The sequence below is a fragment of the Chiloscyllium plagiosum genome, chromosome 4 (genome assembly GCF_004010195.1).
Source record: "Chiloscyllium plagiosum isolate BGI_BamShark_2017 chromosome 4, ASM401019v2, whole genome shotgun sequence".
Lineage (NCBI taxonomy): Eukaryota > Metazoa > Chordata > Chondrichthyes > Orectolobiformes > Hemiscylliidae > Chiloscyllium > Chiloscyllium plagiosum.
Window position 1 is genome coordinate 36,394,548 of NC_057713.1, and position 13,495 is coordinate 36,408,042.

At 43.4% G+C, this 13,495-nt stretch overlaps 1 protein-coding gene across 3 annotated transcripts in view; it reads right to left on the reverse strand.

The window, feature by feature from the left end:
- The window catches only part of LOC122548955 (tubulin delta chain-like), an 81,668-nt gene that overhangs the window by 3,776 nt on the left and 64,397 nt on the right, over positions 1-13,495 (reverse strand). For all 3 annotated transcript variants that reach the window (XM_043687971.1, XM_043687972.1, XM_043687973.1), the window contains 2 exons: positions 13,097-13,172; positions 10,774-10,915 (listed from right to left, as the gene is read on the reverse strand). In XM_043687971.1, coding sequence (XP_043543906.1) covers positions 10,774-10,915; positions 13,097-13,172 — 218 coding nt within the window. The remainder of the gene's footprint in view (positions 1-10,773; positions 10,916-13,096; positions 13,173-13,495) is intronic.

The following is a 13,495-nucleotide window of genomic DNA, read 5'->3' on the forward strand; positions in this document are numbered from 1 at the left end:
CGAGAAGCTCCACTGCTCTCGTCATCCAAGGTTCCTTTATCTTACCCCTTCTTGCCTGTCTCAGAGGGACATATTTATTCATCACTTGCAACAACTGTTCCTTAAACAGTCTCCACATGTCTATAGTGCCTTTACCATGGAACAACTGCTCCCAATCCATGCTTCCTAACTCATGTCTAATCGCATCATAGTTTCCTCTTCCCCAATTAAATATCCTCCCATTTTGCCTAATCCTCTCCTTCTCCATAGCTATGTAGAATGTGAGGCAGTTGTGGTCACCATCACCAAAATGCTCTCCCACCACAAGATCTGATACCTGCCCTGGCTCATTTCCGAGCACCAAGTCTAGAATGGCCTCTCCCCTCGTCGGCCTGTCAACGTACTGAGTTAGGAAAAAGGGGAAAAGAAAAGCTATCTGACAATTTAGAAAGATTTTATGAACACCAACAAAGGTTCAACCACGAGATGGTTCAGATGAGATGATGAAGAGTTGCAGATTAGCTAGGAAGGATTTAAAGAGAGAGTTAAGAAGAACACGGAGAGGACATGAGCAGTCTTTAGCAGGTAGAATAAGGGAGAACCTTAAGCTTTCTATAGGTATGTGAGGAATAAAAGGATGACTAGGGTAGGAATAGGGCCAGTCAAAGACAGAAGTAGGAAGTTGTGTGTGGACACTGTGGAGATTGGAGAGGTGCTAAACGAATATTTCTCATCTTTTTCACTCAGGAAAAGGAGAATATTGAACAAGAGAAGACTGAGGATTGAGGTTAGTAAGGAGGAGGTGTTATCAATTCTAGAAGGTGTGAAAGTAGATAAGTCCCCTGGACCGGATGGGATGTATCTGAGGATTCTCTGGGAAGCTAGGGAGAAGATGGTGGAGCCTTTGGCCTTGATCTTTGAGTCGTCATTGTCCACAGGTTTAGTACCAGATTGCAAATGTGCCCTTGTTCAAGAAGGGCAGTAGAAACGACCCAAGTAATTATAGACCAGTGAGCCTTACGTCTGTTGTAGGAAAAGTTTTGGAAAGAATTATAAGAGATAGAATTTATACTCACCTAGCAAGCAACAATTTGATTGGAGATAGTCAACATGGTTTTGTCAAGGGCAGGTCGTGTCTCACAAACCTCATTGAGTTTTTTGAGAAGGTGACCAAGCATGTGGATGAGGTAGGGCAGTTAATGTGGTGTACATGGACTTCAGTAAAGCCTTTGACAAGATTCCACATGGTAGGCTTTTGGAGAAAATGCAGAGGCATGGGATTGAGGCTAATTTAGCAGTTTGGATTAGAAACTAGCTTTCTGTAAGAAGGCAGTAAGTGGTGGTTGATGGAAAATATTCAGCCTGGAGTCCAGTTACTAGTGGTGTGCCACAAGGATCTGTTTTCAGACCACTGCTGTTTGTCATTCTTATAAATGACTAGGACCATACATAGGTGGATGAGTTAGTAAGTTTGCAGATGACACTGAAGTCAGTGGAATGGTGGACAGTTTGGAAGAATGTTGCAGGTTGCAGTGGGTTTGAATAAACAGCAGAATTGGGCTGAGAGGTGGCAAATGCAGTTCAATGTAGATAAATGTGAGGTGATTCACTTTGGGAAGAATAACAGGAAGGCAGAATACTATGTCAATGAGAAGATTCTTAGTAGTGTGGATGTGCAGAGAGATCTTGGTGTCCATGTACATAGATCCCTGAAAGTTGCCACCCAGGTTGATAGTACTGTTAAGGTGGCATACGCTGTGTTAGGTTTTATTGGTTGAGTTTATCAGTTCTGGAGCCATGATGTCATGCTGCAACTATACAAAAAGCTAGTGCGGCCTCACTTGGAATATTGTGTACAGTTCTGGTCGCCCCATTACAGGAAAGAATTAGAAGCATTGGAAAAGGTGCAGAGGAGATTTATTAGGATGGTGCCTGGTCTGGAGGGAAGGTCTTATGAGGAAAGGCTGAGAGACTTGGGTCTGTTCTCATTGAAGAGAAGAAGGCTAAGAGGGAATATAATAGAGACAAAATGATCAGAGGATTAGATAGGGTGGATAGTGAGAATCATTTTCCTTGGAAGATGATGTTGGCTTGTACAAGGGGGCATAGCTGCAAATTGAGGGGTGATATATTAAAGAGAGATGTCAGGGGCAGGTTCCTTACTAAGGGTGTGGAATGCCCTGCCTGCCAATGTAGTTAACTCAGCCACATCAGGGGCATTTAAACAGTCCTTGGATAAGCATATGGATGATGATGGGATAGTGTAGGGGGATGGGCTTAGATTGGTTCACAGATCAGCACAACATCGAAGGCCGAAGGGACTGTTCTGCGCTGTATTGTTCTATGTTCTTTTCCCAGCAATATTCTTTATAGTCACTCAACCCCAATGTAGTATCAGTCCAATCTTAACTCTTTAATTTCTAATTAATTGACTCTTTCCGATTATGATGGCCTAGGTGTTTCCATCTAGCATGGATTTATTTTAGTTCTCCCAACCTGACAACTTCCACATACTTTCACAACTTGAAGATTTCCACAAACTGCCCTTATGTAAGATGATTTATCTTTTTCTGAATTGAACCTACTTTGATCTTTAGTTTCGCCTAAGATCATAAAACTTAGCTTTATAAACATTCAGCAATTAACATCCCAGGCAATCAGAGTCATAGAGATGTACAGCACGGAAACAGACCCTTCAGTACGACTCGTCCAAGCCGACCAGATATCCCAACCCAATCTAGTCCCATCTGCCAGCACCCGGCCCATATCCCTCCAAACCCCTCCTATTCATATACCCATCCTGATGCCTTTTAAATGTAGCAATTTTACTAGCCTCCACCATTTCCTCTGGCAGCTCATTCCATACATGTACCACCTCTGCGTGAAAAGTTGCCCCTTAGGTCTCTTTCATATCTTTCCCCTCTCACCCTAAACCTATGCTCTCTAGTTCTGGATTCGTCTGCTCCAGGGAAAAGACGTCTATTTATCCTATCCATGCCTCTCATGACTTTATGAACCTTTATAAGGTCACCACTCAGCCTCCGACACTCCAGGGAAAACAGCCCTGGCCTATACAACCTCTCCTTTTAGCTCAAATCCTCCAACCCTGGCAACATCCTTGAAAATCTTTTCTGAACCCTTTCAAGTTTCACAACATCCTTCCAATAGGAAGGAGAACAGAATTGCACGCCATATTCCAACAGTGGCCTAACCAATGTCCTGTACAGCCACAACATGACGTCCCAACCCCTGTACTCAATACTCCGACCAATAAAGGAAAGCCTTCATCACTATCCTATCTACCTGCGAATCCACTTTCAAGGAGCTATGAACCTGCACTCCAAGGTCTCGTTGTTCAGCAACACTCCCTAGGACCTTATGTTAAGTGCATAAGAGCTGCTAAGATTTGTTTTCCCAAAATGCAGCTTCTCACATTTATCGGAATTAAACTCCATCTGCCTCTTCTCAGCCCATTAGCCCAGCTGATCAAGATCCTGTTGTAATCTGAGGTAACCTTCTTCACTGTCCACTACACCTCCAATTTTGGTGTCATCTGCAACTTACTAACTGTACCTCTTACGCTCACATCCAAATTATTTATATAAATAATGAAAAGTAGTGGACCTAGTACCGATCCTTGTGGCACTCCAGTGGTCACAGGCCTCCAGTCTGGAAAACAATCCTCCACCACCACCTCTGTCTTCTACCTTTGAGCCAGTTCTGTATCCAAATGATTAGAGATCAGATTAGATTCCCAAAAGTGTGGAAATAGGCCCTTTGGCCCAAAAAATCCACACCGACCCTCCGAAGAGTAACCCACCCAGACCCATTTCGCTCTGACTATTGCACCTCACACTATGGGCAATTTAGCATGGCCAATTCACCTAACCTGCACACCTTTGGACTGTGGGAGGAAACCGGAGCACCCGGAGAAAACACACACAGACGTGGGGAGATTGTGCAAACTCCACACAGTCGCCCGAGGCTGGAATCAAACCTGGGACCCTGTGAGGCAGAAGTGCTAATCACTGAGCCACCGTGCCGTCCCCTAAGACTAGTTCTCCCTGTATTCCATGAGATCAAATCTTGCTAACCAGTCTCCTATAGGGAACCTTCTTGAACTCCTTACTGAAGTCCATATAGATCATGTCTGCCGCTCTGCCCTCATCAATCCTCTTTGTTACTTCTTCAAAAATCTCAATCTAGTTTGTGAGATATGATTTCTCATGCACAAAGCCATGTTGACTATCCCTAATCCGTCCTTGCCTTTCCAAATACATGTACATCCTGTCCCTCAGGATTCCCTCTAACAACTTGCCCACCACCCATGTCAGGCTCACTGGTCTATAGTTCCCAGATTTGTCCCTATGACCTTTCTTAAACAGTGGCATCACGTTAGCCAACCACCAGTCTTCCGGCATCTCAGCTGTGACTTTCGATGATACAAATATCTCAGCAAAAGGCCCAACAATCACTTCCCTAGCTTCCCACAGACCTGCTCAATTCTTGAGAATTTATCTACTTTTATGTGTTTCAAGACATCCAGCACTTCTTCCTCTATAATATGGACATATTTCAAGATGTCATCATCTATTTCCCTACATTCGTTATCTTCTATGTCCTTTTCCACAGTAAATACTGATGCAAACACTTGTTTAGTATCTCCCCCATGTCCTGCGGCTCCACACAAAGGCCGCCTTGCTGATCTTCGAGGGGCCTTATTCTCTCCCTCGTTAGCCTTTTGTCCTTAATGTATTTGTAAAAGCTCTTTGGATTCTCCTTAATTCTATCTGTCAAAGCTATCTCATGTCCCCGTTTTGCCCTCCTGATTTCCCTCTTAAGAATACTCCTACTGCCTTTATACTCTTGCAATGATTCACTCGATCTATCCTGTCTATACCTGACATATGCTTCCTTCTTAACCAAACCCTCAATTTCTTAATCATCCAGCATTCCCTATACCTACCAGCCTTTCCTTTCACCCTAACATACTTTCTCTGGACTCTTGTTATCTCATTTCTGAAGGCTTCCCATTTTCCAGCCATCCCTTTACCTGCGAACATCTGCCCCCAATCAGCTTTTGAAAGTTCTTGCCTAATACCGTCACAATTGGCATGTCTACAACTTCGAACTTCAACTTTTAGATCTGTTCTATCCTTTTCCATCACTATTTTAAAACTAACAGAATTATGGTCGCTGGCCCCCTAGTGCTCCCCCAGTGACACCTCAATCACCTGCTCTGCCTTATTTCCCAAGAGTAGTTCAAGTTTTGCACCTTCTCTAGTAGGTACATCCACATAGAGTCATACAGATGTACAGCATGGAAACAGACCCTTCGGTCCAACCCGTCCATGCCGACCAGATATCCCAACCCAATCTAGTCCCACCTGCCAGCACACAGCCCATATCCCTCCAACCCTTCCTATTCATATATCCATCCAAATGCCTCTTAAATGTTGCAATTGTACCAGCCTCCACCACATCCTCCACATGCTGAATCAGAAACTTTTCTTGTACATACTTAACAAATTTCTTTCCATCCAAACCTTTAACACTATGGCAGTCCCAAACTATGTTTGGAAAGTTACATCCCCTACAAAAATTACTCTATTATTCTTACAGATAGCTGGATCTCCTTACATGTTTGTTTCTCAATTTCCCTCTGACTATTAGGGGGTCTATAATACAATCCCAATAAGGTGGTCATCCCTTTCTTATCTCTCAGTTCCACCCAAATAAATTCCCTGGATGTATTTCTGGGAATATCCTCCCTCAGTACAGCTGTAATGCTATCCTTTATCAAAAACTCCACTGCCCCTTCTCTCTTGCCTCCCTTTCTGTCCTTAATGTAGTATATGTATCCTGGAACATTAAGCTGCCAGTCCTGCCCATCCCTGAGCCATGTTTCTGTAATTGCAATGATATCCCAGTCCCATGGTCCTAACCATATCCTGAATTCATCTGCCTTCCCTGTTAGGTCCCTTGCATTGAAATAAATACAATTTAATTTATCAGCCCAACCTTGTTCTTTGCTTTGTCTCTGTCTGCCCCGACTGTTTGACTTGCTTCTGTTCTCAACTGTACCTATCTCAGATTGATCTCTTTCTTCACCATCTCCCTGTTCCCATCCCCCCACCTTAATAGTTTAAATCCTCCTGAGTAGCTCTAGCAAATTTCCCTGCCAGTATATTAGTCCCCTTCCAATTTAGGTGCAATCCGTCCTTCTTGTACAGGTCACTTCTACCCCAAAAGAGTTTCCAATGATCCAAAAATGTGAATTCATTAATTGAGTCAAAGTTATAGAGTTATAGTCATTAGAGATGTACAGCACGGAAACAGACCCTTCGGTCCAACTCATCTATGCTGACCAGATATCCTATATAAATCTAGTCCCATTTGCTAGCAAATGGCCCATTCCCTCGAAACCCTTCCTAATCATGTACCCATCCAGACGCCTTTTAAATGTAATGCTACCAGCCTCCACCACTTCCTCTGGCAGATCATTTCCATACTCGTACCATCCTCTGCGTGAAAACATTGCCCCTTAGGTCTCTTTTAAATTTTTCCCTTCTCACCCTAAACAAATGCCCTCTAGTTCCGGATTCCCCCATCCCAGGGAAAGACCTTGTCTATTTTCCATATCCATGCCCCTCATAACTATATAAACCTCTATAACGTCACCCCTCAGCCTCCAATGCTCCAGAGAAAACAGCCCCAGCCTATTCAGCCTCTCCCTGTAGCTCCAATTCTCCAACCCTGGCGACATCCTTGTAACTCTTTTCTGAACCCTTTCAAGTTTCACAACATCCTTCCGATAGGAGGGAATCCAGAATTGCACACAATATTCCAAAAGTGACCTAACCAATGTCCTGTACAGCCGCAACATGACCTCCCAACTACTATACTCACTCCTAGTTCCATCTATTCAACAACATGAGCCAGGACCCTCCCATAAATTGGATAAGCCCAGCCCTTGTTTGTTTTACCAAAACGCAATATCTCACATTTAACCAAATTAAATTCCATCTTGCCGCTCCTCTGCCCTATGAATGGTGGCAGGTTTGTACAGTTCTATCAAAAGAGCCTTGCTGAGTAACTGCAGTGCATTTTATAGGTGTATAGACTGCTTCCACGTGCATCAGCAAAGAAGGGAGTTGGAATCAAGTGGGCTTTTTTTCCTGGACAGTGTCAAGTTTCTCGAGTATTGTTGGAACTGCACCCATTCAGGCAAATGAAGAGTGTCCCATCACAATTCTGACTTGTGTCTTGTGTCCAGCCATTAGGGAGACAGTTATTCACCGCAGTGTTCTGGAGGAAAGGTAATTGTTTAAACTGTTTAAGATTGTTGGATCTCAAACAGCACCCTGACAAACCCAATCATTTCCTGGAACTGAAGTGACTGGTCTCTAACAATCACAACCATTTTTCTTTGTGCCAGTTATGACTTCAAATCACAAGAGTGTTACCCTGACCCTCAGACTCCAGCTTTGCTCGGATTCCTCGAAGTCATACTCAGTTCAATGCCGCCTTAATGTTAAAGACAGTCACTCTCACATCCCTCTGGAGATCAGTTTCATTGCCCATGTTTGAACCAAGGCTGTTAACGAGGTCAGAATTCAAGTGCCTGTTGTGAAAGTCAAACTGATTATCAGTAAGCAGATTATTCCTTTGCAAGGGCCACATGAGAAAAACCCCTTCCATCACTTTGTTCATGGTCAAGAGTCAACTTACAGGGCAGTAATTGGCCAGCTTTCCTGCTTTGTGTTTACATGACAAACTGGGTAGTTTTCCACGTTGTTGTGTAGATGCCAGTGCTGTACTGTAACAGCTTGACTAGGGGCGCAGCAATTTCTGGAGAACGAGTCATAGAATTATACAGAATCAAAACAGACCTTTTGATCCAACTCGACTGTGCTGGCCACATATCCTATACTGATCTAGTCCCATTTACCAGCATTTAATCGATATTCCTCTGAACCCTTCCTATTCAAGTATCCTTCCAGATGCCTTTTAGTTGTAATTGTACCAACTTCCACCACTTCCTCTGGCAGCTCATTCCATATACGCACCACCCACTATGTGAAGAATTTGTTCCTCAGGTCCCCTTTAAATCTTCTCCCTCTCACTTAAACCTATACTCTCTAGCTTTGGATTCCCTGACCCTAGTAAAAGACGTTAGCTATTCACTCTATCCATGCCCCTGATGATTTTATGAACCTCTATAAAGGTCATCCCTCAGCCTCCAGCACTCCAAGGAAAAAGGCCACAGCCTATTCAGCCTCTCCCTACAGCTCAAACCCTCCAACCCTGGCAACATCCTTGTAAATCTTTTCTGAACCCTTTCAAGTTTCACAACATTCTTTCCATAGCAGGGAGGTCGGAATTAAACACATTATTCTGAAAGTGGCCTCACCAATGTCCTGTACAGCCACAACATGACATCCCAATTCTATACTCAATGTACTGACAAATAAAGACAAGTGTGCCAAATATCTTCTTCACCATCCTGTCTACCTGTGACTCCACTTCCAAGGGACTATGCACCTGCACCCCAGGTCTCTTTGTTCAGCAACATTCCCTGGAGACCTACCATTAATTGTACTGTACTGTACTGCCCTGATTTGCCTTACCAAAATGCAACACCTTCAGTACCATTATCAGAAAGTTATCAGAGCCTATCACCTTTGCAGTATCAATTGTCTTCAGCAGTATCGTGGAGTGAATTAACTGTTTGACTGCTGGGGCTGTCAGCAGGAAGTTGAGATGGATCACCCAACTGGCACTTCTGGTAGAAAATTATTGCAAAGTCTTCAGCCTTGTCTTTTGCATTGATGTGCTAGGCTCCCTTGTTATTAATGGAGATAATTGAGGTGCCTCAATGTCCAGTTGGTTGCTTTTACCCACCTTTATTCATGACTGGACGGGGCAGAGCTTAGATCCGATTCATTGATTGTGGGATTGTTTAGGCCTGTCGCATGCTGCTTTATTGGCGGTTATGCAAATACTCCTGTGTTGTAGATTAAACAGATTGACACCTCAGTTTTAGGTATCTCTGTTGTTGTTCCTGCCATGTGCTCCTGCAATCTGCATTGAACAAAGATTGATTTCCCAGCTTCCTGGTAATGGCAGAGCCTGGAATAACCCAGGCCATGAGGTTACCACAGTGTAGTTGAAAATAATTCTGCTGCTGACGATAGCCTACTGTGCCTCAGTTTTAAGTTCCTAGATCTGTTAACATTTGTCCTGTTTAGCATAGCAGTACTGTCACGATAGAGGATATCCTCAATATGAAGATGGGTTTCATCTCACAATGGTGAGGATGAGGTCAGGTAAAGTTTTCCTTCTTGTTGGTTCCCTCATCACCTGCTGCACAGATAGTCTAGCAGCTTTGTCCCTTTAGGACTCAGCTGGCTCAGTCAGTAGTAGCGGTGGCATTCTTGGTGATGGACATTGAGATCCTCACACTCAAACTACATTCTGTGCCCTTGCCGCCCTCAATGCTTCCTCCAATTGGGTTTCAACATAAGGATTACTACCTTGGAAATATATTTTCATTCCTTCATCATCGCTGCGTCAAAATATTGCAGATCTCTATCTAACAGCATAGCACATGTAACAACATGAGATGGACACTAGCAGGTCAAGAATGTTAATCAACACCACCTTCTCAAAGATACTTAAAGATAAGCAAGGAATGCTGTCCATGCCAGTAATGACCACATTCCATGAAAACAGCAAAGGACTTGTATTTATATTGCGTCCTTCTCAAAATAAAAGGCCCCCCAAAGCAGCCCCTGAAGTACTACCATTGGAATGTAGCTACATTCTTGTGATGTGGGAAATGGGACAGAGTATGTGCACACAGCAAACTCTCAGACAGTAATGTGTTAGAAAGGACAGTGTCAGTTTGGGTGTTGCTGTTGCAAGGTTCATATCCCGTGAGATCACACAGACAACAGCTAATGGGAGGAGGAGATCTGGCAAAGAAAATGAAATCTTCAGAACAAGTCTTTGTTGACTGTTCCAAAACCTGCTATACAACTATTTCTGACAGAATCATTGATATAGTAACATAGAAATAAACAATACAAAGCAATTCAGCTCACGACATTCGAAATCAAGGTGAAAATAACCATCACTTCATTGGAAATGAGGTCAATATTATACAAACTAATGTGATCTTCTGGTCTGTTTCCCTTTCTGTTTCCCATTTACTGCACTTTATTAAAAGGGTTTCCTTAAAATTGTCAGGATTGAAATTTGGAGATGGACTTTTACAGAGTTTGTTGATCCTGACACACACTGATTCCCATTTACTTTGAGTGTTGGGGTCTTTGAACATCTGCACACCTGTCTGGATTGTTAGTTACCATTCTCATTGTCATGCACAGAGCAGCAGATTGTGGTTCTTGGCCCAGATGGTACATCATACTGGAGAGAAACTGGTCTATGGTAGTATTCTCTGAAACTTGCTTCAAAATTCAGGCCCAAATTTCCTGGCAAGCTAAAGCAACAAATGAAAAATACATTGGCCTGAATTTCCTGGAAAGTGAAATTGCCTTGGAAGCATTTTTCACTTGAGTGTCAGTTAGCTCAGTTGGCTGGATGACTGGTTTGTGATGCAGCGTAACACCAACAGTGTGGGTACAATTCCTGTACTGGCTGAGGTTACCATGAAGGACTCTCCTTCTCAACCTCTCCCCTTGCCTGAGGCACGGTGACCCTCAGGTTAAACTATTAATGAGAGAGCAACCCTATGGTCTGGTCGGACTATGATGACTTTACCTTACTGACCTGTCCAAGAGTCCAAGGGATGAGAGTTCCATGAAACACATCCATATCCTTGTTTCATTTTCATCATGACGGGTTGTAGTGAGCAATTAAATGTCTCAGCTCTGTTTCCACGTGCCACAGCTAGAACTGCTGTGCTCTGATACTGATTAAAGGAATTAAGAACGTGTTAACAATAATTTTGCAAGAACAGCCATTCTTTCACGAATTCCCTGTTTTCTTCTCCTCGAGTGAATCTCCAGCAGGGTGCCCCACCCTGTCTCTCCAAACACTTCAAGGTACAGAAATGGCCCAAAGCATCCACATAGTCACTCAGGAATTATTTGCTAGCATTAGTCAACCCCGTTAGAAAGTGTTTTCTTTTAAATTTCCTTTCTGCATGTGGGTAACATTAGCAATTTTATTCCACCTCTCTGGGTTGGCCTGGTGATGGGTCTCATCAGCAATTCTAATAACTTGCTCAGCCATGTCTGGAGACACTAAGGGTCGAGTAATGGAAAGAATAGGTCGCCCTCATTGCAAGGTATTACAACTGGTCAGTATTCTCTTAAGGTTAACATACAGTCTCAGCTGGCAGTTAGTAAGGCAAATGCAATGTTAGCATTCACTTTAAGAGGCCCAGAATACAAAAGCAGGGATGAACTACTGAGGCTGCATAAGGCTCTGGTCAGATCGCATTTGGAATACTGTGAAACAGTTTTGGGCTCCGTATCTAAGGAAAGATATGTTGGCATATGAGATTGAAACTTACAGAGTACTCAGAGGCCTTGATAGAGTGGATGTGGAGCTGAAAATGTGTTGCTGGAAAAGTGCAGCAGGTCAGGCAGCATCCAAGGAACAGGAGAATCGACGTTTCGGGCATAAGCCCTTCCTCAGGAAGGACTTATGCCCGAAACGTCGATTCTCCTGTTCCTTGGATGCTGCCTGACCTGCTGCGCTTTTCCAGCAACACATTTTCAGCTCTGATCTCCAGCATCTGCAGTCCTCACTTTCTCCTAGAGTGGATGTGGAGACAATGTTTCCACTAGCAGGAAAGACTAGGACCCAAGGGCACAGCCTCAGAGTGAAGGGTGGATCCTTTAGAACTGAAATGAGGTGGAATTTCTTCAGGCCTAGGGTGGTAAACCTCTGGAACTCATCGCTGCAGAAGGCTGTGGAGGCCAATTCATTGACTATATTTAAGACAGAGAGAGATAGGTTCTTGATTAGTGAAGAGATCGAGAGTTATGGGAAGAAGACAGGAAAATGGGGTTGAGAAACATCAACCATGATTCAGTAGTGAGGCAGACTCGATGGGCCAAATGGCCTAATTCTGCTCCTATATCTTATGGTCTGCTTTGATATAATACCATTGACAACCTGTGGGCATCTCAGAGCATTTTATAGTTGATGAAGGACTATATCTTAAAGCATTGTCACTGTTGTAGTTCAGGCGGTACAGTGGCACAGTGGTTAGCACTGCTGCCTCACAGCGCCAGAGACCTGGGTTCAATTCCCACCTCGGGCAACTGTCTGTGTGGAATTTGCACATTCTCCCTGTGTCTGCGTGTGTTTCCTCTGGGTGCTCCGTTTTCCTTTCACAGTCCAAAGATGTGCAGGTTAGGTGATTTGGATATGCTAAATTGCCCATAGTGTTAGGTATAGGGAATGGGTCTGGGTGGGTTGCTCTTCGGCGGGTCGGTGTGGACTTGTTGGGCCAAAGGGCCTGTTTCCACACTGTAAGTAATCTAAAAAAAAAGGTAAAATTGATGTTGCTTGAAGGACAAATATAGATCTGGGATCTGTTATTTCACCTGAGAAGACTCGTAAGATCTTGTCTCACCCAAAATGATGTATCACCGATAGTGTAATACTTCCTCAGTACTGCAGAGTCAGTCTAGATTCTGTGTTGAATCATTGGAATGTGTTTTGAACTCACCACCTCCAAGTTGAGAATGCTCCCTCTGAGACATGGCTGATGCACCCACACCTTATTTCATATTGCCATCTTCACTGACACAATTTTCTAAAATCTTCAACTTCACACCATCACACAATAGGAATTAAAGGGTTGGAAGGAGGTCATTGATTACTCCCTTCTCAAGGTGAATTTATATTGACAACAAATCTGGCCACATCCTGAGAACATTTTTAAGCTCACTGGCTCTAGAAATGACAGTTGGAAATTAGGAACAGGGACACTCCTAATTGATCCCAAAAATGCAACAAAATGTGATAACACAATGCTTCTGTCAGTCTCACTGGTCCATGAAGTTGTGTAGTAATTCCCGAAAGATGAGAGTAAATTTCTTCACCTCAATGATCTCGCTTATCTGCAAAAGGATACAACATCCCCAGTGGGTGAATGACGTGGAAGAGTACGCACAATGGAGGACAGCATACTATCCCAGGATGCAGTTCCCCTAAGGACAACAAAGAGAGTGACAATAATTGGACCAGCAGTATGTGGTTAATCTAGACTGTCATGGGGCCAATTCTAAGGAGATTAAATATTTGAAAGGAGGAGGAGGAAAGACTATTTAGCTAATTGATCCCTGTTCAATATCAAAACTACCCCATTTTATCAAATTTACTTTGGAGAAACGGGACCTCAATTTAATGTCTCATTTAAAAAGTAACAGCTTTGTTGGGGCAACACTTTCTCCACATCGATAATCGATTTAGTTGTGGCTTGAACTATAACCTATTACCTCAGAAACGAGTGCTGCCATTGAGATAAAGTTGA